The 20767-nt window shown below is 57.0% G+C and overlaps 3 protein-coding genes across 3 annotated transcripts; 2 read left to right on the forward strand and 1 right to left on the reverse strand.

The window, feature by feature from the left end:
- Positions 1-722: 722 nt before the first annotated feature.
- On the reverse strand, positions 723-8366 carry TUBG1 (tubulin gamma 1). The gene is made up of 11 exons (XM_082494934.1): positions 8250-8366; positions 7788-7900; positions 7041-7208; positions 6716-6784; positions 5815-5894; positions 5084-5210; positions 4198-4284; positions 3797-3946; positions 2320-2472; positions 1841-2002; positions 723-1439 (listed from the first exon to the last, which is right to left on the reverse strand). Exons 1-11 carry the CDS (start codon positions 8296-8298, stop codon positions 1242-1244), a joined length of 1356 nt encoding a protein of 451 aa, XP_082351060.1. The 5' UTR covers positions 8299-8366; the 3' UTR covers positions 723-1241.
- Positions 8367-8503: 137 nt separating this feature from the next.
- RETREG3 (reticulophagy regulator family member 3) lies at positions 8504-16409 on the forward strand. The gene is made up of 9 exons (XM_082494771.1): positions 8504-8792; positions 9691-9797; positions 11037-11067; positions 12206-12332; positions 13047-13131; positions 13557-13694; positions 14183-14262; positions 14625-14757; positions 15288-16409. Exons 1-9 carry the CDS (start codon positions 8611-8613, stop codon positions 15719-15721), a joined length of 1317 nt encoding a protein of 438 aa, XP_082350897.1. The 5' UTR covers positions 8504-8610; the 3' UTR covers positions 15722-16409.
- Positions 16410-17248: 839 nt separating this feature from the next.
- On the forward strand, positions 17249-19269 carry PSMC3IP (PSMC3 interacting protein). Its single transcript, XM_082494773.1, has 8 exons — positions 17249-17359; positions 17456-17562; positions 17636-17725; positions 17793-17904; positions 18018-18163; positions 18426-18479; positions 18968-19027; positions 19142-19269. Exons 1-8 carry the CDS (start codon positions 17326-17328, stop codon positions 19199-19201), a joined length of 663 nt encoding a protein of 220 aa, XP_082350899.1. The 5' UTR covers positions 17249-17325; the 3' UTR covers positions 19202-19269.
- Positions 19270-20767: the final 1498 nt, after the last annotated feature.

A 20767-nucleotide genomic window follows, 5' to 3' on the forward strand; every position in this document is an offset into this window, starting at 1 on the left:
CACCCCCTGGCACTGGCCGCCCCGGCAGGGGGAACTGCCACGGGCGCCGCTGCGGGGCTGGTGCCAAAGAGGGCGTGGGAGCCCGGCACTGCCATGGCGGGTGGGTATTTTTAGCTGGCTGCTCCATGCCACGGGGTCAGAGGAAAAGGCTAATTCTCACCTTGGGCTGCCTGGGCTTGGGCCAGCGCCAGCGCTGCCCCACACCTTCCCTCGCAGCCTGACTCACGCGGGGCAGGACCGGAGCTGCCAAGTCCGTCCATCTCCCCCTCCGTCAACACTGGCCGGCCCTGAGCCCACATCCTTCCCGGCGGTGCTGTCCCCTGCCTCGGATCCAGAGCAGCCAGGGACCCTCCAGCTCCCGGCGGCCTCCCTCCCGCACGGGGCCTTGCCCCCGTGAAACATTAATGCGGGCACCACATGCTCTGCGGGCAGGGCGGTGCTGGCTCCTGGCGCTGGTCAGCCATGCCGGCAGGTCCTGCCAGTATTTCTGGCTCTGCTGCAGCGGTTGCCCAGCACCGCCCAGGCCCAGACAGCATGCTGCCGGCTGGCTCCTGGCCGGGGCAGGGCCGGCCCCGTGCGCCACCGCAATGTGCAGGTGAGCGACGACACCAGTTCAGCGCTCCTGCTGGGCTGGCCAGCTGGGCAAGACAAGCACTGGCCCTGGCAGGGTCTGCAGCTGCCTCGCTGCTCGGCTGCTCACTCCAGGAGCCATGCAGGCAGCGTCAGTGCAGGAACAGCCTTTATTAAAGCAAAATAACCTACAAAAATATAGATACAGCCTGTGCCCCAGGCCTGATCTGGCAAAGGAGGAACAAGGCTCCAGCCCAGGGCAAAGACTAGCTCAGCCACACAGAGCCTTTGGCCACAGGGGATGCCTGCACCCAACTCTTTGGGCCAGACACGTTCCAAGCCCCCGGGTTTGCTCTCATCCTCCTCTGAGTGAGCGTCGCTCTCATGGGTGGAGGTTCCCTACCAGCACAGCGCGCAGCTGCCCCAGTCCCATCCTGGGCCAGGGCACGTGGTGGAGCAGAGGCTGTCCCCCTGCCAAGGGTCTTCAGGAGCAGTGCTGCTCCCCCCAGAGCTGCTTCTGCTGAGGAGTGCAGCGTGTGTGTGCAGCCGGTGCAACGACTCCACCGCGGCCGGGCAGCGCTGAGGGGTGCTAAACGTGGGCACGGCAGAGACAAGCCCTGCCGGCGTGCATGGAGGTGGCCGTGGGACCCTCCCGTCCCCTGGCAGGGCACTCACTGCTCCTGCGTGCCCCAGGAGATGTAGTCGGGGCGTGTGGCTGCATGATACTCGTCGATCAGCTGCTGCACGATCTCCCGGGAGTTGTCCAGTTCGTCGAAGTTGTCCTTGAAGATGTCCTCCTTGCGGAACTGCTCCAGGAAGGCCTCCCGCTTGCGCAGCTTGTCATACTGCCGGCACGTCCGCTCAAACAGCTGGAGAGCAGCACAGCAGTCAGACACGCCAGAGCTCCCCAGGGACCCCGACCGCCTCAGGCTGCTGCCTGGGAGGAGGCGGGCAGGCAGGGCAGTGGCTGCTACCCTGCACCCAGCCGGCACTGGGGATCAGCTAGTGCTTCCGAGGCTGCCTTTGGCCAGGGAGATGAGTCCTGCTGCAGCCTGCTCCCAGAACAGCACCAGGGGTGCAGCAGGACTGCCAGGATCCCAGACCAAGGCTGAGCCCTGCTGTGCCCCAGCTGGGAGCTGCCCGCCCTCCCTCCCTCATCTGCAAGCCCTACTGTGAACGCCCCAGAGAAGCGCCTTTGGGACTGAAAGGACATCAGAGCTGCAGCTGTGGGGCCCCAGCACTGCCTGCGGCGTAGAGGGGAGGCACTCACCGAAGAGATGTTGGTGTGGTTTGCCATCATGAGGCCACTGACGCGGTGTGCAGATGGCAGGTAGGGGGACTTGCGGGACAAAGCCACCTGGATGCTGGCAGGACCCCAGGGGATGAAGTTGGCCAGCTTCCTCTCCCGGATCCGCTGCAGACTCTTGTGAACCTGGAGGGATGAGAGCAGCAAGGGGCAGCAGGGCGATGGGCAAAGCAGCCCACTCCTAGCAGACCCAGGAGCTGCTCCTTGCTGGACACGGCCTCAGGAAGGTGGATTTCAGCAAAGGACAGGCAGGGAGGCTCCTCACAGCAAGGGACTAGTGGCCTTTCCACAAGGCCAGGGCCCACTCAGGAGCAACCTGGAGCCAGTTCTCAAGCACCACTCAGTCTCACCCCCGGGTCCCCACACAGGAAGATAGTGACCGTGCCCTTCCCTGGCAGGCGACGCCATTGCCACCAGCACCTGAAACAGCCACTGGAGCTCACCTGTGTAGGATCCACTTCCCCCTGGATGATGTTGAGGATGGCGATGTAGCAGTGGTTGGTCTGCCTGTCTCGCCCTGTGGACACCATCACGTTTTTAGGCTGTAGCAATCTTCTCATCACATCCAGGACTGTGGTTTTCCTCACGCTGGCCACCTGCAAACGCCAGCCAGGAGTGAGAGGGAGCGGGCGTGCTGCTCCCTTGCCCTCCCGCTGCCCTGCACACACACACACAGAAGCAGAGGGCAGCCAGACGGAGAAGCCCTCACCCCGGGGATGGAGCCACGTGCAAAGCCACATGCAGGACAGGGAAATCCCAAAGTCACACAACAGGCGCAGGCAGACTGAGGACTGGAGCATTGGCGGAGATTCCGACAGAAGGGCATTGAGCTGTGCCCCCGGTAGCACAGCAGGGGCTGGGGTGAAGCTCAGCTGAGACCAGAGTGACAGGGACATGTTTCACATTGTTGCTGTCAGGCTTCTATCCTGCTCCACTGCTGAGGCAAGGAGCCGGGCTGGAGGACAGGAGGGGTCGTTCCCCACTGCACACCCTCCTCACCTCACCCTGCACTGAGCCCGGGGGCAGACGTGCCACTGCAGTCCCCAAGGGCTGTCATGGGCTTTGCCCAGCTGCTGCCTGCCACAGGGGCCGCAGCCAGGGCCGGCACCCGAAGGACCGCCCGTAGCAAGGACAGCTCGGCGGTGTGGCAGCCCCACTCCAGGCACCGTCTGAGCTGCTGGCTGAGCCCTCCCCACACTCCTCCCCGGGAGGACAGATCACACACTCGATACCCTTTTCAGAGCCAGCAGTTTTTCAGATTTGCTTCTCTGAGTAACATCCTGAGGAAATGCACACAACGAGAGGAGAACAGCAGCTGTTAGCTCCCGGCAGAACTGAGACGCAGCCAACGCAGGTGAGTGCCTCTCAAAACAGAACTGCCCCGTTCTCACTGCGGGGGCTGAGGGGGCACTGGCCAGGGACAAGACAAACGCAAGCCGTAGTATTTGATGCAGCTGAGGGCTGGCAATCCCCTCCCAGAACACAGATCAAGCCCTGGGAAGGGGCTGATGCCTGGAGCCCATGCTCAGTCTTGGCATGACAATGATCAACAGTGTTCTGACCCCCACAGCCTGGGCCGGTGGCCCACTGGGGTGACAGCACTGGCCGGGCCACTTTGCTGGGCTCACACCGATCATTTCTAAGGGTGGCTTTTGTCAGATTGGATCCTGTCAGCTCTCCCATAGCTGCCGCAGCCACGCTCACGCATGCAGCAGGTAGCCCAGCATAAGCACAATTGCCTGTTCATGTCTGATTCATATCACGCGCGGCCATCACGTGGTGTGGGCACACGGGCCCGGGATTTGGAACACACAATTACAGCTCACAACAAGACCGTGGGACTGACAGATGTTACAAGGTGAGCACGGCAGCTCCTCCTGCCCTCGGGGAAGGGGAGGCGTGCCTGGCGGGCTGCCTTACCGACTGGTCGGTGGTGAGCGGTGTGTACCCCGTCATGAGGAAGTGCAGCCGGGGGGTGGGGATCAGCGAGGCAATCAGCCCGATTAGGTCGTTGTTCATGTACCCCGGATACCTGAGCGTAGTGGTGCTGGCAGACATGATGGTGGAGACCTGGGGGAGAGCACAGGGTCAGCGTCTGCGTCACCGCATGGCAGCGGAGCACAGTCAGAACCTGCTTCATGCAGCTGTGCCGGGGGAAGCTGAAGCGTCCATGGAGGCTGCCCCTGGGATGGACAGAGGACCCTCATTCACAGCTCCAGGCTGCCCACCACCGTGCCCAGCCCACGGAGCAGGTTCAGACCGAATTGAAGGCAGCGAGGAAGCCCCACGCCAGCTTCCCCAGAGGGAAGAGCCCTCCTCACCAGCTGGTTGATCTGAGAGAATGACGGGTTCTGAATGTGCAGCCGGTCTGTTGCAATGCGATTCAAAGCTGTGTTGTCCAGAACCACCTGCAAGAGAAACATCGACTCCATGAAGAGGCTCAGAGGCAGCCTGAAGAAGGGCAGCCCTGGCCACGTGTCCAAGGGCACTGCATCACCCAGCACAGGCCCCGAGCACTGCAGCCTGGTGGAGCTCTCGGTGGCAGGTGGCAGACACTTGAAACCACAAGCTGACTCATCTGGGGAGCGTAACTGACACTGTCAATGGAAGCTCGTCCCTCCCATCTTGGCTGTGCTCCGCAGCGCTCTCCCAAAGAGCACTGCCTCTGGGCCAGCACCTCACAGCAACCTTCAGCCCCAGCAGCTCTGCCACAGCTGCTCTTGCCCTGCCACGTGCAGAGCTGAGCTGGGAGGGACAAGCAGTGTCTTGGTTAGGACCTGACTGAAGGCGCTGGTGCAGGCTGAAGGTGCTGCCTGGCTGGGGCTTGTGGGTGCTGAAAGCGATGCTGGAATCGAGTCCAAATGGAAGGCTGCAGCACAGCTATGCAGAGGAAGCACAGCCAGTCCTTGCTGCCATGGGAAGAATCTGCTGGATCCCGGTGGCAGAAATGCCAAGCCAGACAGCTCAGCAGGGGATAGCACAGAGCCCTGGTCCCTGGAGCCACCACATCTGTTCAGCCCTTCTGGACTGGGCTCCACTCGTTGCTGTGCCTGGGGCTTTGCAGGCATGCCACATGCTGCTGCGGCACACAACCCACACAGCTACGGCACTTGCCCCAGGAAAAGCTGTTTTTTTGAGTGGCTGGGAACAGGGGTGCCAGGCAGGAGCTGGCTGCACTGCCACCCTGACACACAGTGGGACTCTTACCACACAGTCAGCATTCTGAGTCAGCCTCTTCAGCGTCAGCAGAGAGTTGTATGGCTGGACTACAACGTCGCTCATCTCATCCTGGTTTGGGAAAACCGAGTAGGTCTCCACCAGCTTCTTGGGATACCTGGTGAGAAAGCCCAGCCACCTCAAGGGTTAACACCACCAAGCCAGCACTATCTCCTCCCACAAGCTCCCTTTGCAGTCTCCAGGGCTCAGGACAGCAGTGAGTCACCAGGACTTTGTGCCAGAGTCGTCTCCCAGGGAGGGAGAGAATTTGTCCCAGCAGTGCCTACCCTAGCAGTACAGGAGCAGGCTGCCAGACTGAGCTACAGGCGAGGCTGAGCCATCCACAGGCTGATTAAGCAGCTGCTTACAAGCCTTTTCAAGAGGCTGCAAGCTGAAACAGGCAGAGATGGCAGCTCAGAGCCCACAGCTAGAGCCTCCCACCCTCCCTTGCACAGTCAGGGTGTCAGGAGGCAGCTGCCTGATAAGAATGGCTGAGGGAAGGCAGAGTTTGGACACCACTGAGTCCAGTTTTGGAGCCTCTGAAGTCCCCAGGCGTATCAGGAGCCATCCCTTTCCCAGGCAGTGTGCCAGGCGTTGCACAAGACAGTGTTTGGGTGGGGGCGGTGGCTCTGAGTCAGCGCTCTCCGGCTCCCCGATCTGGCAGGCTGCCCGGGCTGGGCCAGACTCCGCCGCGAGGGAAGGGGACAAGGCTGAACACTCACCTGTCATTCAGTCTCTCCAGGAGGTACGAGCCCAGACCGGAGCCTGTTCCACCGGCAATGGAGTGGCAAAGCACAAATCCCTGGGAGGAAGCAGAACGCAGATAGCTCAAGGTCCAGCTCAGCCCCAGGGACAGGCAGAGCAAAGCACACTGTGCCACCACCAGCAGCTCCAGCAGAGACTTGCCAGCCAGGGTGGTGAGAACTCCCCCTGTGACAACTGAGAGCACGGAGCTGACGCCTGCGGACGGAGTGGAGGTTAGTCCTGGCTCCTGCAGACCACAGCTACAGCCACACGCTTGTCAGGCCACTTCTTCCAGCGTGGGTGGAATCCACATCTCTGCACACACCACAAAGTGCAACTGCTGCTCAGGAGCCTGCTGGATTCCTCCCACCCCAGAACAGACTTCAGAATAGCTCCAACGTCACCTTCAGGATGCAGTCGGCCATACAAAACGGACGTACACGTTCTCAGCCCTTTCCCTGGGACCTCCATGCCATTCCCCTCCTTCTAGAGTGCCTGAGGACAAACTCCCTCTACCTGACTTCAGGGCGGTTCCCACCTGCTGCAGGTCCCACAATGGGCTCTTGGACCTTCTGCCAGCTTATTTTACAATGACGTTTTCCCTTCCCCTGTTGCCATGCGACAGCCTGACACAAACACCAGGGAGCCCTGTCTGTCTACATGCAGGAAATGGGTTTACATAGACAGTGGCCAAGGTCGTGCCAGAGGCACACAGCAAAGCAGCCGTTGTACCCCTGGTGTCCCTTTAACCCAGCTGGAGAGAAAATGAAGCTGCAGCTGCCTGCGCTCGTTCTGTGGATTTCAAAGCGCATCAACAAGAAGCCTGGCTTTGAAAACAACAAGCAGGGCAACGGGATCCAAATCCCCTGATTTACTTACTTCCAAACTGTCGCTCCCATCAGCCTCTCTGTCTATTATATCAAAAATATCTTCGTGGATTTTTTCTCCCTGCAAAAGATCAGACCAGAATTTGCTACTTTCCCACAGAAAATGGAGAAGAGCTGCTCAAGCCTGCTGTGAAGTCGTCAGATTGGCAATGTGACCCTGCACCCAGGGTGCCAGGAAGTGTCAGGTCTAAGTCCCAGCTGAATTATGAGGTATTCTTCAGAAACCATGTACTGAGACTGACACGAGAAGGCTACAATAAAGCCTCAGGCCTAATGAGCTGGCCTGTGTTTGCACCCAGGAGCACTAGAGCTGTTACCTGTGAGAAGCCACTGGCCCAGTTGTTCCCAGCTCCCCCTCCATGCTCTGACAGGTAGATGTTTTCTGGGTTGTAGAGGTTGGCGTAAGGGGAGTTCAGGATGGAGTGGATAACTCGGGGCTCCAGGTCCAAGAGCACAGCTCGCGGGATGTAGTGCTCATCGTCTGCCTTTAACAAGGAGCAGTGAGATCATGATGCAGTCGCAGCTCAGCGCTGCTTCTTACTGCAAGAGAAACTGCCAGTGTGTGTGCCACCCCCTGGCCGCGGGAGAGCACGGCACAGCTGGCATCTGACAGCGAGGAGGAGGAAGGGAAACTTGTTATGTACGGCCTGTCCATAATGCGACATCTTTATGTGCCCCAGAGCATATCCTGAGTTCTGGGCAGGCGGAGGAGGGCAGCTCTAACAGGCCTGTGCTGGTGGCGGTTACGTATGGTGGTATCTATGGCAGCCTCAGCCTCACACTTCTGCCTCCGCAACACATCCATTTCCAGAAACCGGAGTGCAGGCAGGAGCCCTGGCAGCGTGCTGCCTGGCAGGAGTGCTTGGCTGAGGCTGCCACTCAAACCAGCCCAGGGTCAGTGTTAGCCCACCAGTCCCCAAACGGGGGGCGGGGGGGGCCACTGCTGGAGAGAGCTGAAGCAGTCCCAGGCAGCCCTGCCTGCATTCACGGATCGATCCGCTGACAAGGGCAGGCTGCACAGTGTGCCCACTGCGCGGCCCGGGACGGGCAGGGGCCGGCAGTACCTGGTAGAAGAAGACGTCCTTGCGGTCAGTGCCCTCGGTGGCGAACTCCTCCACAATGCCCTCGGGGCTGATGCCGTGCTCGGCGCAGAGCTGCTTCCAGAACTCGAACCCGACTGCGGGGGGGGCGCACGGTCAGCCGGACCGGGGCAGGGCCGGTCCCGGTGCCGGGCCCCCACGCCGGGTCAGCGCCCGGAGCATCCCCGGTCCGGCTGGCCCCGCCCCGTCCGGCTGGCCCCGCCCCGTCCGGCCCTGGCCCCGCCCCGTCCGGCCCTGGCCCCGCCCCGTCCGGCCCTGGCCCCGCCCCGCCGGCCCCGCCCCGCGCACAGCTGGTCACGGCCCCGCATCAGGCCCCGCCCCCCGCCCCGACAGGCCCCGCCCACGGCCCCCACAGCATCCCGGCCCCGCCCGGGGCGCGCTCCCCCGCCCCGGCCCTGCCGCCGCCCGCCCCGCTCGCCCACTCACTCTGGTTGCCGCACTGGCCTAGCTGCAGGGTGATGATCTCCCGCGGCATCGCGGCCCCGGCTCCGCTCCGGTCCGGTCCGGCCCGGTCCTCCGCCCGGCTCCCCGCTGCCCCGCCGCCTCTCCCGCCCGGCGCCAACCGCACTGCGCCTGCGCGCGGCGCACTTCCGGGGGAGCACCGCCCGCCCCCGCCCCTTGCGGCGCTCCTGGCAACGCGCGTGCGCTCTGGCAGGGGGCAGCGGCGGCGCCTGCGCCAAGATGGCGGCGCCCTGCGCGGCCCTTGCTTCCGGCGGCGGGGACCGCCATGTCGTTGGCGACCGTGCGCGCGCGCGGGGCGGCCGGATGTTGATGCCGTGAGGGAGCCATGGCGGCGGCGCGGCCCGGCGGGCCCGGCGAGCGGCAGCGGCGGGTGCAGGCGCTGAGCGCGGCGCTGCGGGGCCGCCTGGGGCCCTACGAGCCGCTGTTGAGCGCCGCACAGGCCGCGCTGGTGTGGGAGCGGCCGGTCCGCAGCGCGCTGTGGTGGGCGGCGGCGCACGGCCTCTTCTGGTGAGCGGGCGGCCGCGGGGCCCGGGCGGCGGGGAGGCGGGAGGCCGACTGAGGCGCAGGCCGCCCCGGCGGGGCCCGGGTCCGCTCCCCTGCGGGCCGCCGGGCCGCGGAGCAGTCCCTGTGGCGGAGGGCGCGTCTCGCCGAGGCCCCGTACAGCGGCGGGGGGGGCCGCGGGTGCGTGCAGTCCCGAGGCTGCTCCCCCCGGCAGCGCGGTAGCCGCCGAGACGGCCCGGGACTTCGAAGGTTTTCCGCCTGGCTTTCCTCCCGTGGCAGGGGGTGTCGGGTGGGTGGTCGGAGGGCAGCAGCGGCCGAGCGCCCCGCAGCCGTAGGGCACGCTCGTGGCTGCCCCGTAGCTCGTCTGCCCGCAGCCGGTGAGTGCGGTCCCCGCGGGGGAAGGCTCCTCCGCTCGGTGCGGCCCCCGCGCTGGCCGGGAACAGCTCGCGGGTGGAGGTGGCACCCGGGCGGCCAGGCCGAAGAGCTCGAGTCAGCAGGCAGGAAGGAACCTGGAAGTGCTGATGTCTACTTCAGCTCGGTCCCTCTCAGCATGTTTCCCGTTATTGGAAAGAGTAAAGCTAATCAGCAAAACCCAAACTATTCTGTGAACAGTGGAGGAAGGGCAGCAGGTTCGGCTCGGCTCTGAGGTGAGCTGTAAAGTAGGCCTATCGTGCTAGAAATGACACAAGCAAATAAGGGTCCCCAAAGCAGCCTGACAGCAGCTGCCTGATAAGTTCCCCAGCAGGCGCAGCGCGGGCAGGCTGGATGCTGACTGATTAGCACTTGCTCACTTTTCTCTGACTGTAGCTGTTACTGAGTGACCAATTCATTTTGAGGTTGTTACCCATTTTGTGTGTGTTGCACAGATCTGGCCGGTACCGATTTGTTTGTTTCTTCCCTGTAGGTTTTTTGCTCTGACTTCTCTTCGCTTGCTGTTCCTGGTTGCATTAACTCTTATAGTAGTAGTTTGTGTAGATCAGTGGAAGAACAAAATCTGGCCTGAAATCGGAGGTAAGTTGCACCATTTGAGTCAACGTGAGCACATCAAGCACCATTTTTGGCCCTAGAGGTACATAGGCCTGACTGCCTGGAGTTAAATAGTTAAAATTCTGGAGTTTTTGTTTTCTGAGTCTAGAAGCAGGCAAGAACACTGTAGGCATGTTCTTCCCAGAGTTGGAAAATCCTAACCTATATAAACATAAGAAGAGCTTTTCATTCATGCAACAATAGTGTTTGTCTCATAATCCTGACACGTCTGGTGTACGTGAACTAGTGCAGGTTTTGAAGCAGTGATTCACCTTCCGAGCATTCAGTACAAGAGCAAGAAATTGAAGCATATGTGGAATACATCTGGATTTTTCCTCAGAATCTGTAATAAACCAGCTTCATGTTTTAGGATGAAGATGAGTCCCAGCCTTGCTGTTGAGTAGAGATTTCTTTGAAAGGAGGGGCATCTTAACGGCTGCTAATGAAGTTACTCTAAAGCTTTCAGTAAATAAAGCAGTTCTGTCTATCATTTGTGATATTAATATACTCATTAATACTACCATTCTTAGCAGCTCAGGATTTCATTGGCTTTTTATGGAGACAGGTTGGTTTTGAAGCAGTGCGTATGGATTTGCATGCTCTCAGAAGTGGTTCCCTAACTAACGATCAAGTACAACTCCCAGCTTTCTGCTTCAACCCATGTTCTCTGTAGTTCTTGGGAAGACATTAAAGCTTTCCTCGGTTTCTAACAGCAGCTTGGCTCAGGCTCTGTAGCTGAAGTGATGAGGAAGTGTCTGTCTAGCTCCCTTATAACCTTGGTTTTTATTTTTTGGGGGGTTAACTGGTACATCCCTGGGTCACTTTTCAAATTCTAGCCTGGGTGAGAAAGTATCTAAAGACTTAAATTTCTGATGCCCCTCAATGAGCAAGCTGGACTTCCTTCACCATCTGGGTGTGTGCAGGGCAAGGGATGGAGATGGAGGCAGTATTTTTTGCTAATACCTGCCACTGTAACCAGAGCAGCCTTCCAGACAATGTCCAAAAAATACTGAGGAGCAATGAGGAGACTCTCTTGCAGTCTTGTATTGTCACACGTACACATTCAAAATGTGTCATGGAGTGATGCATCTCAGGTTCTTATTACAGTTAATGCCTCTTCCAAGTATTCCTCAGCTCATTAAAGCTTTACTTAAATCCCAAGAGCTAAGCATTCTCATGGCAAATTCCTTGCGACTAATGTCGTGTCTGTTCTTAATATTTTAGTGGCAAGACCTGACGAATTAGACAATGAGAGGTAGGAAACTAATTGAATCCTCTGCTCTTTGGTACTTTGCTGTGATACCGTGTAATTATTACCTGCACGTGCTTGTAATGTTGGTTCTTCTGAGCAAGGACAGAGGGGGAGAAGGGAGCTACTTAGTGGAGGGAGGATGGAGCCCTGAACTGTGCCGAGCCCTTGTGATGTTTTTGACTTGCCTAAGCCATTATATTATACTTAATCTTTGCCTCATGCTGACCTCCAATAGTGCTTGCCTGAGTGTTTTAAAACTTCCCCTGCCACTTGCCCCCTGCACCCTTAAGTTAGAGGTGCTGCCTTAAAAGCAATTCCTTTTGTATGGGCTTCCAGTATCAGGAAAACAACTTTTTTTTTCTTTGAAATTATGAAGTCTTCTGAGACTCCATAGGGAATGTGCAACAGGCTTGCCCCAGAAGTTGTTACTGCATAGTTATGATCTGACTGCAGCAATAATAATGGGTTGAGAAATGCTGGGGTGTTGTCTTGCTAATAACACCTTCCTCTCTCTGGGCACACCTTTCTACCTGTCTGTGCTGCCCAGCTGCACTAGATGCTCAGCTCTCAATTAAATCATTTGAGCTGTTGCCAAATGACAATTTTTTTAATTTTTTTTTTTTTTTTGCAAGAGGTGCAACTACAAAAGGAATTGCTCTTCCTAACCTTCAGGTACTTGTGACTAGCAGTTAAGAAGCACTACTAGAACTTGCCAAAGACGATATCTTCGAAGTACCTGTATATATTAAGTAAGGTACAAGGCTGCTTGTAAACCTCATGCTGAATTCTTGGGGGTTGCTGTTGACCAAATAAATGCAGAAAAAGCAAAGAGATTGGCTTGATTTGCTTCTGCACTGCCCTTTCTCTCCAGTAGCATGGAAACTAATGTAAGCCAAATGACTGAATGACTGAAATTATTGCTCCTTAGCTGCTATGGGAGAACTGGGAGACTTGTAGAACAGCATGTAGAAGTGCTGCTTTTGGCAAGGTGGTGTTTTGAAAGGCAGGCTGACCCTCATCTCTAGACCCCAGAGCAGGGGGAAAAGAGAAGGTAGTATTGAGAGAAGTGTTTATAACGAGTGACTTCTGCACTGATGTTGATGCAGCAATATCTGTTCCTGAATTCTTCCCTTTGCTGCAGCTGGGGATATGTTCACCCTCAGCTGCTCGGAGTGCCAGAACTCTGTCACCATTTGGCTGAAGGATGGGTGGCTGGGACCAGCTTCTTAAGTAACCTCTTCATTTTCAAGAGGCAAAACCCTGGAAAGGTAAGAATGTACAGACCTCAGCAAATAAAATGTTTTGTGTGGAGCCTCTGCTGACTGCTGGTATCCTTTTGAGGTGGCACCCAGAGTGGGCTGAATGCATTCAGACATGGGAGGTTACCACAGGAGGTCTCTCACAACAACATGGCTCTTAAGTGGTAGAGAGGAATAGAAAGCACAGGCAGAAGAATCAGGTTGCAGAGGAGGGAGGAGAAAACGAGTGTCAGCATGTTGATTGCACTAGTGAAGTGAAACTGTAGCTGCTCCTTCTGGAGGTTTCTAGCTTTTTAAAGTGTCTCTCAAATTCATCTCCCTCACTGGATTTTAACAGTTTGAGAAAGTGCGTCAAGCTTTTTTTTTTTCCTTTTTCTTCTTTTTTGAGACTTATGCAAAGAGGAACGTGTAACATGGTGGTACTGTCATTGCCCTTTTCACCTTGAAGAGTTCTGTCTTCTTTAGCTTCTTCCTTGCTTTTAGCGTACCTGCTTTGGGAAGCTCCTCATGTTCTGAGGCAGAGGCCTCGGCATGCTGCCTGTCGCTCTGAAGCCAGATACCTCCTGTGTCTGTGCTAGTCCTAGAGCGGGGTAGTCGAATGCTAGGAAGGCTTCGCTGTCATTAGAATTATGACTTGACCTAGAATCTGCGGAGAACAAAACGGTCAAGAACTGAGTGAATCCACTGCTTAACCTTGGAAACTCACTGTCTCTGTGTCTTCAGTTTTGCCTTCTAGTGTGTGGAGTCTTTACTTTCCTGGCTGTCCTGGGCCGGTATATCCCTGGACTCTTGCTCTCATACTTGCTGTGTAAGTAGATCTCTGTGCCAGTACAGACTTACTAGTAAAAAGAGTAGAGATGAGGGGGGATCTGAATGTCTGAGGAATGGGACTCTCCTGCTCAAAAGGAAAGCTTGTGTGAATGGCTTTAAATTTTAAAAATAATATGTTCTGCCTGGAATGTGGTGGTTCTTGGCCAAGACTCTAAGGTCTCTGGTCCAGAGAGAACATGTCTGAGTGCTTAGTAACTATAGATCTGAGCACTAGTAGGTTGGCCTCTCAATTTTGTCAAATTGGCAGAGGTGGTTGCACTAATTCTTACTGCCTCCCGCAGCATTGCCTTCAGTGCTCAGATCTTGCATACTGTGTGTGTTGTACTGCATCACAAAATGGGCAAGATGTTTGCCAAGTAGCATCCTGAACAAACTTCTAATCAGCGTTCCCACTTACCTCAGTGCTCTTCATCCTGCTGTGGCCCCTGGCTGTGTACCACAAACTGGGGCAGCGCATGTACATGAAGCTGGAGCCAGCTCTGCAGCGGCTGGATTTCAGTGTTCGAGGCTATATGATATCAAAGCAGCGGGAGAAGCAACGTAAGTTTCTGTACTGTGTTTCTGATCCTTGGTACCTGAAACAGACTGTGAACAGAGTCCCTTGTCTTGGAGTGGGATAGGGCTGCACGTATGGCATGGCAGTTACTCCAGCTCCCTTGGCAAGTGCTTGCAACTGCTTTGGGAAGGAAGCGAGGCAGCTCTGCCTCCACAGGCATCTCCCAGTTAGCAGTTGGTGTAAGCTCTTCGTGGTGCTGAGCCGCTCCATTTCTCAGCTGCCGGAACTGTGTGTTCCATATTGCAGTTGCACTGAAGAAAGAGGAAGGACTCCGTGCAAGGTAGCTGCTAAACATGCCAAAGATCTGCAGCAGCCCAAGTCAGAAATGGTCACGTTGCTCTGCTGTGGAACAAAGCACGCTGTGTTACATCCAAGCTTGCCAGTTTAGGGTTTTTGTGCTCAGCCTAAGGCTGGTCCTGTACAGACCCCTGTCTTAGCAGCAATAATAAGCTTTGACTCTGGTTTCTGGCAGTGCGTCACCGATCCCTTAATCAGGAGGCTGTGGATGATGGGAGTGACAGCGAAGAGGAGCTTGCCGCGTTCTGTCCCAAGGTAACGAAGCGTCTCTGAAATAGAAGAGCTCAGCTGAATAGAACAAACTCGCTGCATTGTGTGGACACGCAGTGTGTGGTCCCGTATCCAGCAAGTTGTAGCTGAGTTGTGATGGAAAATCACATGAGGATATTCTCCTTTTAGAGAGGTTTTTCCTATTTTGTCTCACTCAAGTATGTCCCGCGCTGCTTGTACCAGCTGTGGTCTCCTAGGCTGGGCAGTAAAATGTGAAAGAGCCTCAGATACCAGCCTCCTGGGGGGAGTGGGTTTAACTGGCAGCTGCTGGATCACGTGTTTTGTCTTGAAGCACAGGAATAAGCCTTCCAGTATTGATGTTTTCAATTTTATCTCCTATTTTCAAGCTGGATGACTCTGTGGTCGCCAAGGAACTAACCATCTCCGACTCGGAGCATTCGGATGCTGAGGTTTCCTACACTGAAAATGGGATGTTTAACCTTTCAAGGGGCCAGACTCCCCTGACAGAGGGATCAGAAGGTGAGTGGAAATGGGCAGTTTCTGGAAGGTGTGGAATACTGAGCGGGTGCCCGTGTGGTGGGTGGGAGAGAGGATGCATTCATTGCCTTCTGTCCTTGAGGTCTAGCTGTTTGATGTCTCTCTTGCTGGCTAAGATGAGATACAACTACCTGTTCTTTCAGAACTGAAATTCCTTCTGAATTCCTCTGGTGCTTTGGTAGAGTAACAACAGCTGCTCTTCAAAGGCAGATCCAGCTCTGCCAGTCTCTGGCTGTAGGGATATGGGTTGCAGTGCACAGTCTGGGAGGAGACGCTTTCCTCTGGCAGAAGGTGTCTGGTTCAGCATCTGTATTCCTTGTGAGTGAAGTGGGAGGTCAGCAGGCATCCTGAATAGCTGTGTGAGAGGGAGATGAAAGAGCGTTTGGTCTGTGAGATGACAAGAGACAGTCTGTCTTGGGGAGGTAATGGCCCAGCTTTTGTGTGCTATGCTGCCCTCGCCTGCAGGGTGTTTGGTGTGTGCTGTGTATTTAAAACACTTTCTCTTCTTCTAGACTTGGATGGTCATAGTGACCCAGAAGAGTCTTTTGCCAGGGATCTCCCTGACTTCCCTTCCATTAACCCAGAAGCAACTGGCATAGATGACGAAGATGACACCAGCATTGGGATCCCAAGTCTGGCTTACCGCCCACAAGTGACAGAAGATCTGCATCTCCCTTATGACCAGGAAGAATCTGGCACACTGCCATCTGTACAGAATCTTACTAACAACATAGCCGGGTTTGTCACCAGAGGAATGATACAGCTTGCACTGTCAGGAACCCCTCAGCCAGGCTCCTCACGCAGCGACAATCCCCAGAGAGGTGCAAAGACTTATCTTAGAACGGCCAGCTCGGACTTGGACACTGATGCGGAAGGGGATGACTTTGAACTGCTGGATCAGTCCGAGCTGAACCAGCTGGACCCTGCTGGCTCACGGGGCCAGTAAGCAATCCCGTCACTTCCCACTGGTTTTCTATTGTGCATCATGGAGGGGAATCCTGGAAGGAAAGGCCTTGCACAGTTATCTAGATCGTCTCCTGTGTGAGTATGAGTGACGTGGCAGCCAGTCCTGGCTGGGAACACCACTGTGACTTGTGACTGTAGCCTCGCTTGGATTTTAAAATAAACTACACTGGTAATTCATAGGGAAAAGACGTTGATGTGATAGCTCCACAATCACCCACACGTTGCCCTGCACTGTCTGCCAGGATGCTGCTTGCTCCAAACTGCCTCACCTAAGACAATAAATCTGGTGCCTGCAGCTCCAGAGATCGACTTAGCGTCGCCAAGGACAATCTTGAAGCGGACCTTCTGGGGCTGATGTGTAGCCAGGTGAAAAGGATTGGTTTCCCCTCAGACTTAGTGTCTGGGACTTAATGCTATTCTGTCTTTAAGACAACCATTCCCCGCCCCTAAAATATGCACAGAATCCAAGTCTTCTTTCCCAGCAATATCCAGCTCTGGGTAGAAACAAACCCCCTGCTCCACTTGTGGACACGACAGTGTACGGCCACCATGTTTGTACTTGGAATGCCCACTCATCTCCAGTTCCAGCTTTCTAGTGATGCTATTTTGTAAGAGACGTAATGGCAATAAGACATCTACTGTGATGACTTAGCGTCCTGCAAAGATCATCTACATGTGGCAGCTGCTCTTGTGTTGCTTTCCTAAAATAACGGACTAACACTTTGCTAAAAATCCCCTGTGCTCCTACAGCGCACATTCGGGGTGGACATGGCAGTGCTGCGCTTCCTCTGACGCTGCCTCCTGGGAGTGGCTGGGGCCAGGTTTTTGGAGGAGGGAAGAGGTGGCACTGTCCTGCCCAGCCTGGCGCAGTGGGGACCCGGCGGGGGACACCAGTGCAGGCCACTGGTGACCAGCGAGCTTGTGCCCGCTGTGGTTACCTACAGAAACCAGCAGCTGCTGGGAAAGAGTTGTTCTGTCCGCCCCCGGTCTGCGCCTTGCTGAGCTTTCCCACTGCGTTTTCTAAGCCATAGAATCCGGTTCCTGTCGCCTTTGCGCAGCAAAGAACGTTCCTTTTCAGGGAAACCCCTTCTGCTGCCTTTTGTCTGAATCCGTCTCCCTGGGGGTGCCGGCGCTGGTGCTGCCGGAGACGGGCGTCGTTACCGGGTTATGTTATAGGAGGATCGGCTGTCCCGGGAGGGGTGGGGGTGGTGGGCAGGTGGGGGATGGCGCAGGGTTTGGGACCACCGCGTCCGGCCCAGGGGTGCGGCACACCCCCCACTGGTGGCCCAGCGCTCTCCGGCCATCCCTTCGCCCCGCGGCGGACGGGCCCGTCGCGCCCCGGGCACGCCGCTCCTCCGGTAGCCCCACCCCATCCCCGGGATCCCGCTGTCGTACCCCCAGGTCCCGCCTCCTGGGGCTTTCCTGGCCCCGCCCCGCTCCTCGGGGCGTGGTTTCAGCTTCGCCGCCAATCGGAGCCTGCCTCTCTTCCTTCGTCCCGATTGGAGGGGAACGGGCGGCACGCCGGAAGTGCGTTAGCGCCGCCGGACGGGAGAGGAGAGGAGCGGGAAGGCGCGGAGGCGGAGGATGAGTAAAGGCCGTGATGGCCCCGCGGCGGGCGGTGAGCGAGGGCGGGCCGGGCGAGGGAGCGCGGGGCGGCCGCCGCCCTTCTGTCGCGGCCCCCGGTGGCCGCGGTGACCGGCGCGCTGTCCCGCAGGAGGCGCCGCCGCCGTGCTGCTGCAGTACCTGCGGGAGCAGAACCGGCCGTACAGCGCCCAGGACGCCTTCGGGAACCTGCAGCGGGAGCACGGGCTCGGCAAGGCGGTGAGCCGGGCTGGGCTGGGCCGGGGGGCGCGGGCCGTGGCACGGGGCCCGGCTGACGGCGCCCGTCCCGCAGGCCGTGGTGAAGGCGCTGGAGCAGCTGGCACAGCAGGGCCGCATCCGCGAGAAGGCCTACGGGAAGCAGAAGATCTACTTCGCCGACCAGGTGAGCCCCGACCCCGGGCGCCGCCCCTGCTGGTAGCCACCCCCGCTGACCCACCGCCTCACCGCAGGAGCAGCTCCCGGCTGCCAGCGACACGGAGCTCCGTGGCCTGGACGGGGAGATCGCTGTGCTCTCCACCAAGGTGCAGGCGCTGCAGCAGAGCTGCCGGCAAATGGAAGCGGGTGAGTGAACCCAGCCAGCCCCTATGGCACCAGGAGCGCCCGGGGGCCCGCGGGCGGCTGTGCCCTGGCCACTGGGCTATCGGCCCTGCTGGTGATCAGTGCCTCCCTTCCAGAGCTGAAGGACCTGAACAGCTCCATGACAACTCCTGAGATGGCCAGGGAGATTGAGGAGTTGAGGAAGGACTGTGCGAGTTACACAGAGAAACTGGAGAGGATTAAGTCTGCCACCAACCACGTGACTCCAGAAGAAAAAGAGAAGGTAAAGAGCTGCCTGGGGCTGAGCCAAGCACCGGCAGCAGAGCCCAGGTGAGCAGGTGGGCCAATCTTACCAACCCTCTGTCAGGTTACCCAGTCCCCAGTGCGACTGACAGCAGTACGATGCAACTGACAGCGGTACAAGGGAGGCAGGGGGTTGTGTGGGACCCGAGCTGCTCCGCAGAGCCTGTGCCGAGCCTCAGCTGAGTGCATGATGGTGAGCAGGTGCTGCCTGATTTGTTCTCACTTTGTCTTGCTGTTTGCAGGTCTGTAGCGAGCAGAAGCTGTACTGCAAGGAGTGGCGGAGAAGGAAGCGAATGGTAATGACCGTGCCATCGAGCAGGGGTGGGTGGGCAGCACCTCAGTGGTGGCGGTGACAGTCCTGCAGTGACACTGGTGCTCTGACAGGGACGTGAGGTTTGCTGGGCAACTCGGGGAGCAGCCCTTGTCCCAGCTGAGTGCCTTCCTGCCGCTGGTTGAGACGACTTCAGGCAAATGCTGTAGCAGTGGAGCAGGGAGTGCTGTGCCGGCTGCACTCGGTGCTAGCCCCGGGGCTGTGTGGGTGCCAAGGTGATCCCCTGGGAAAAGACCATGTTGCTGCAGTGCCCAAATGCATGAATCCCTGCAAAGCTCTGCCTGTCCTGGGGAAACAAACCGGCCTCTCCTGGCGTTAGAGCAAGCTGCTCCCGCACTGTCACCTGAGCTGCGCTGGCTTGTGACACCCCTACGGGGGACAGTCCCCGAGAGCTGTAGTGGGGCTGCCTGGCACAGCCGCCCCGCAGCCCTCCCCATGCCCCTGTCTCACCAGGCAACCGAGCTGCTGGAGGCCATCCTGGAGGGGTACCCTAAAAGCAAGAAGCAATTCTTTGTAAGTACCAAGGCTGGGCTCTGCCCCATGGCCCCACGGCGATGGCAGCGGTGGCTCTCCCTGCACTGCGGGGCCGGAGCAGCCACCCTGCTGAGACGCCCTGTGCTTGTACAGGAGGAGGTCGGGATAGAGACGGACGAGGACCATAACGTCACACTGCCAGCGGCTGTGTGAGACGCTGAGGGAGTCTTTGTGCCGGGCAGGAGAAGGAGCTGATGCTGAAACTCAGCTGTTGGATTGGGTTTTTTTCCTCTTTTTTGCAGGGCTTGGGCTCATCTGCATATTTATATGCGTTTGTTCTAAAATGCTTTGCAGCTGGAAGGGTGGTTGGAGCGAGTGACTCTGCACTGGGCCCTCCCACTGTCTCTGTTGCAGAGGGAACATTATTTTTTCCTGCCCTTCAGTGCAGTGAGCTGCTGAGGTCTGGTGTCCCCACGGGGCTGTGGGGAGGTGTCAATGCGCTGTTGTTAGCGTCCCTGGTGTTCTACTAAGAAAAAGAAGCGAGCGCCTCAGTGGGGCGAATGAACTCGTGACTGTTACTGCTGCAGAGCTCTCTGTGTATTTCAGCTACTGCCCACAGTGTGACTGAGCAGTACAGGAGAATATGACCCATTAAACACCAGGGTTTTGGTTCAGCTGTGCTTTGCTGTGGTGTTTTCTCTGTTCAGAGGGTGTCGGGGCAGGGCTTGGGCTCCGAGGAGTGGGGAAGGCAACAGCCAGGAGAGGGTAACCTGAGCCTCGACGGCTGGGCTGGGCTTCCAGAAACCACCAGTCCGTCTCTGACCAGCTCTAGGGGAAGGCTCCAGGAACTCAGTAACAGAAATAAAAGCAGAAAAATCATTAAAACATTCAGCAAAATTTATTTAATTATTTTTCACAATAGAAAAATATGTTGCTTTCACATGTGAGGTCTGTAAAACTCCACGTCCTCCTCCCAAGGCAGGAGGCAGCTTCTGGCAGAGCAGCTCCGGGGGCTCAGTCTGTGCCCCCTATGCAGCCGCAGAGCCCTACCCTCACCTGCCCACCCATGAGAGGATTTTATTCATCTCACAGCAACATCTTCCAGGCGAGACACAGCTGACCCTGTGCATGCATGCTTTATCGGTGCTGAGCATCACCACAGGCTTATGCTCTGGGGTTTCCTTTGCATTGCATTGAAAAGGACACCCAAATGCTGGGGTTGAAGAATAATTACATATAAAAATCAACCCCTGAATGGGTTTCTCCACTACTAAATGCATGTAGAAGCAGTAGCTTAAACATTCTTATGCCGCAGCGTTCAAACCATATACCTCATTGACAGTGGAGAAACAGTGTAAAATAAATCTCTGCTACCCCTTGAGTGGGAGCAGGAATGTGATTGCAGAGACCAAATCCTGCTGTTGGTGTCACCACGCTGGAGCAGCCCTGGTACAATTGCTCCATGCAGTGACCAACCCCTGCTTGGGCAGCAGTGACACTGTGCTGCGAAGCATCTGTGCTGGCCAGAGCCATGAAGCAGTGTGTGACAGGGTAAAGAGCATCTGCAAAACTGACACTGCTAATACTTCAGGATGATTTTGGTGATTTATAAAAACAAAAATCAAATCAAATCAAGGCTGGTTATGTATATGTGGGTGTATATTTAAGTTCTAAGGAGAAGCAGTGAGAGCTCGTGTCAGCAATGCGCTACAGCTACTGGATGATGTCCCTGTTCAGTACGGCCACATCAAAACCCGAAGGCAGGTGAAGCCGGACACA

The sequence above is a fragment of the Vanellus vanellus genome (genome assembly GCF_965231255.1).
Source record: "Vanellus vanellus genome assembly, chromosome: 24".
In the NCBI taxonomy this organism is placed as follows: Eukaryota; Metazoa; Chordata; class Aves; order Charadriiformes; family Charadriidae; genus Vanellus; species Vanellus vanellus.

What these genes read in the sequence shown, in the direction of transcription:
- TUBG1 (XM_082494934.1), bottom strand. Translation starts at nt 8,298, where the DNA reads ATGCCGCGGGAGATCATCACCCTGCAGCTAGGCCAGTGCGGCAACCAG. An exon ending in GGGCCAGTGGCTTCTCACAG is followed by an intron (nt 6,785 to 7,040) that starts GTAACAGCTCTA and finishes GATCTTTTGCAG; the next exon opens with GGAGAAAAAATCCACGAAGA. An exon ending in GGGAAGTGGATCCTACACAG is followed by an intron (nt 2,003 to 2,319) that starts GTGAGCTCCAGT and finishes TCATCCCTCCAG; the next exon opens with GTTCACAAGAGTCTGCAGCG.
- RETREG3 (XM_082494771.1), top strand. Translation starts at nt 8,611, where the DNA reads ATGGCGGCGGCGCGGCCCGGCGGGCCCGGCGAGCGGCAGCGGCGGGTG. An exon ending in AATCTGGCCTGAAATCGGAG is followed by an intron (nt 9,798 to 11,036) that starts GTAAGTTGCACC and finishes TTAATATTTTAG; the next exon opens with TGGCAAGACCTGACGAATTA. An exon ending in GACGAATTAGACAATGAGAG is followed by an intron (nt 11,068 to 12,205) that starts GTAGGAAACTAA and finishes CCTTTGCTGCAG; the next exon opens with CTGGGGATATGTTCACCCTC.
- PSMC3IP (XM_082494773.1), top strand. Translation starts at nt 17,326, where the DNA reads ATGAGTAAAGGCCGTGATGGCCCCGCGGCGGGCG. An exon ending in AGCACGGGCTCGGCAAGGCG is followed by an intron (nt 17,563 to 17,635) that starts GTGAGCCGGGCT and finishes CCCGTCCCGCAG; the next exon opens with GCCGTGGTGAAGGCGCTGGA. An exon ending in AGATCTACTTCGCCGACCAG is followed by an intron (nt 17,726 to 17,792) that starts GTGAGCCCCGAC and finishes GCCTCACCGCAG; the next exon opens with GAGCAGCTCCCGGCTGCCAG.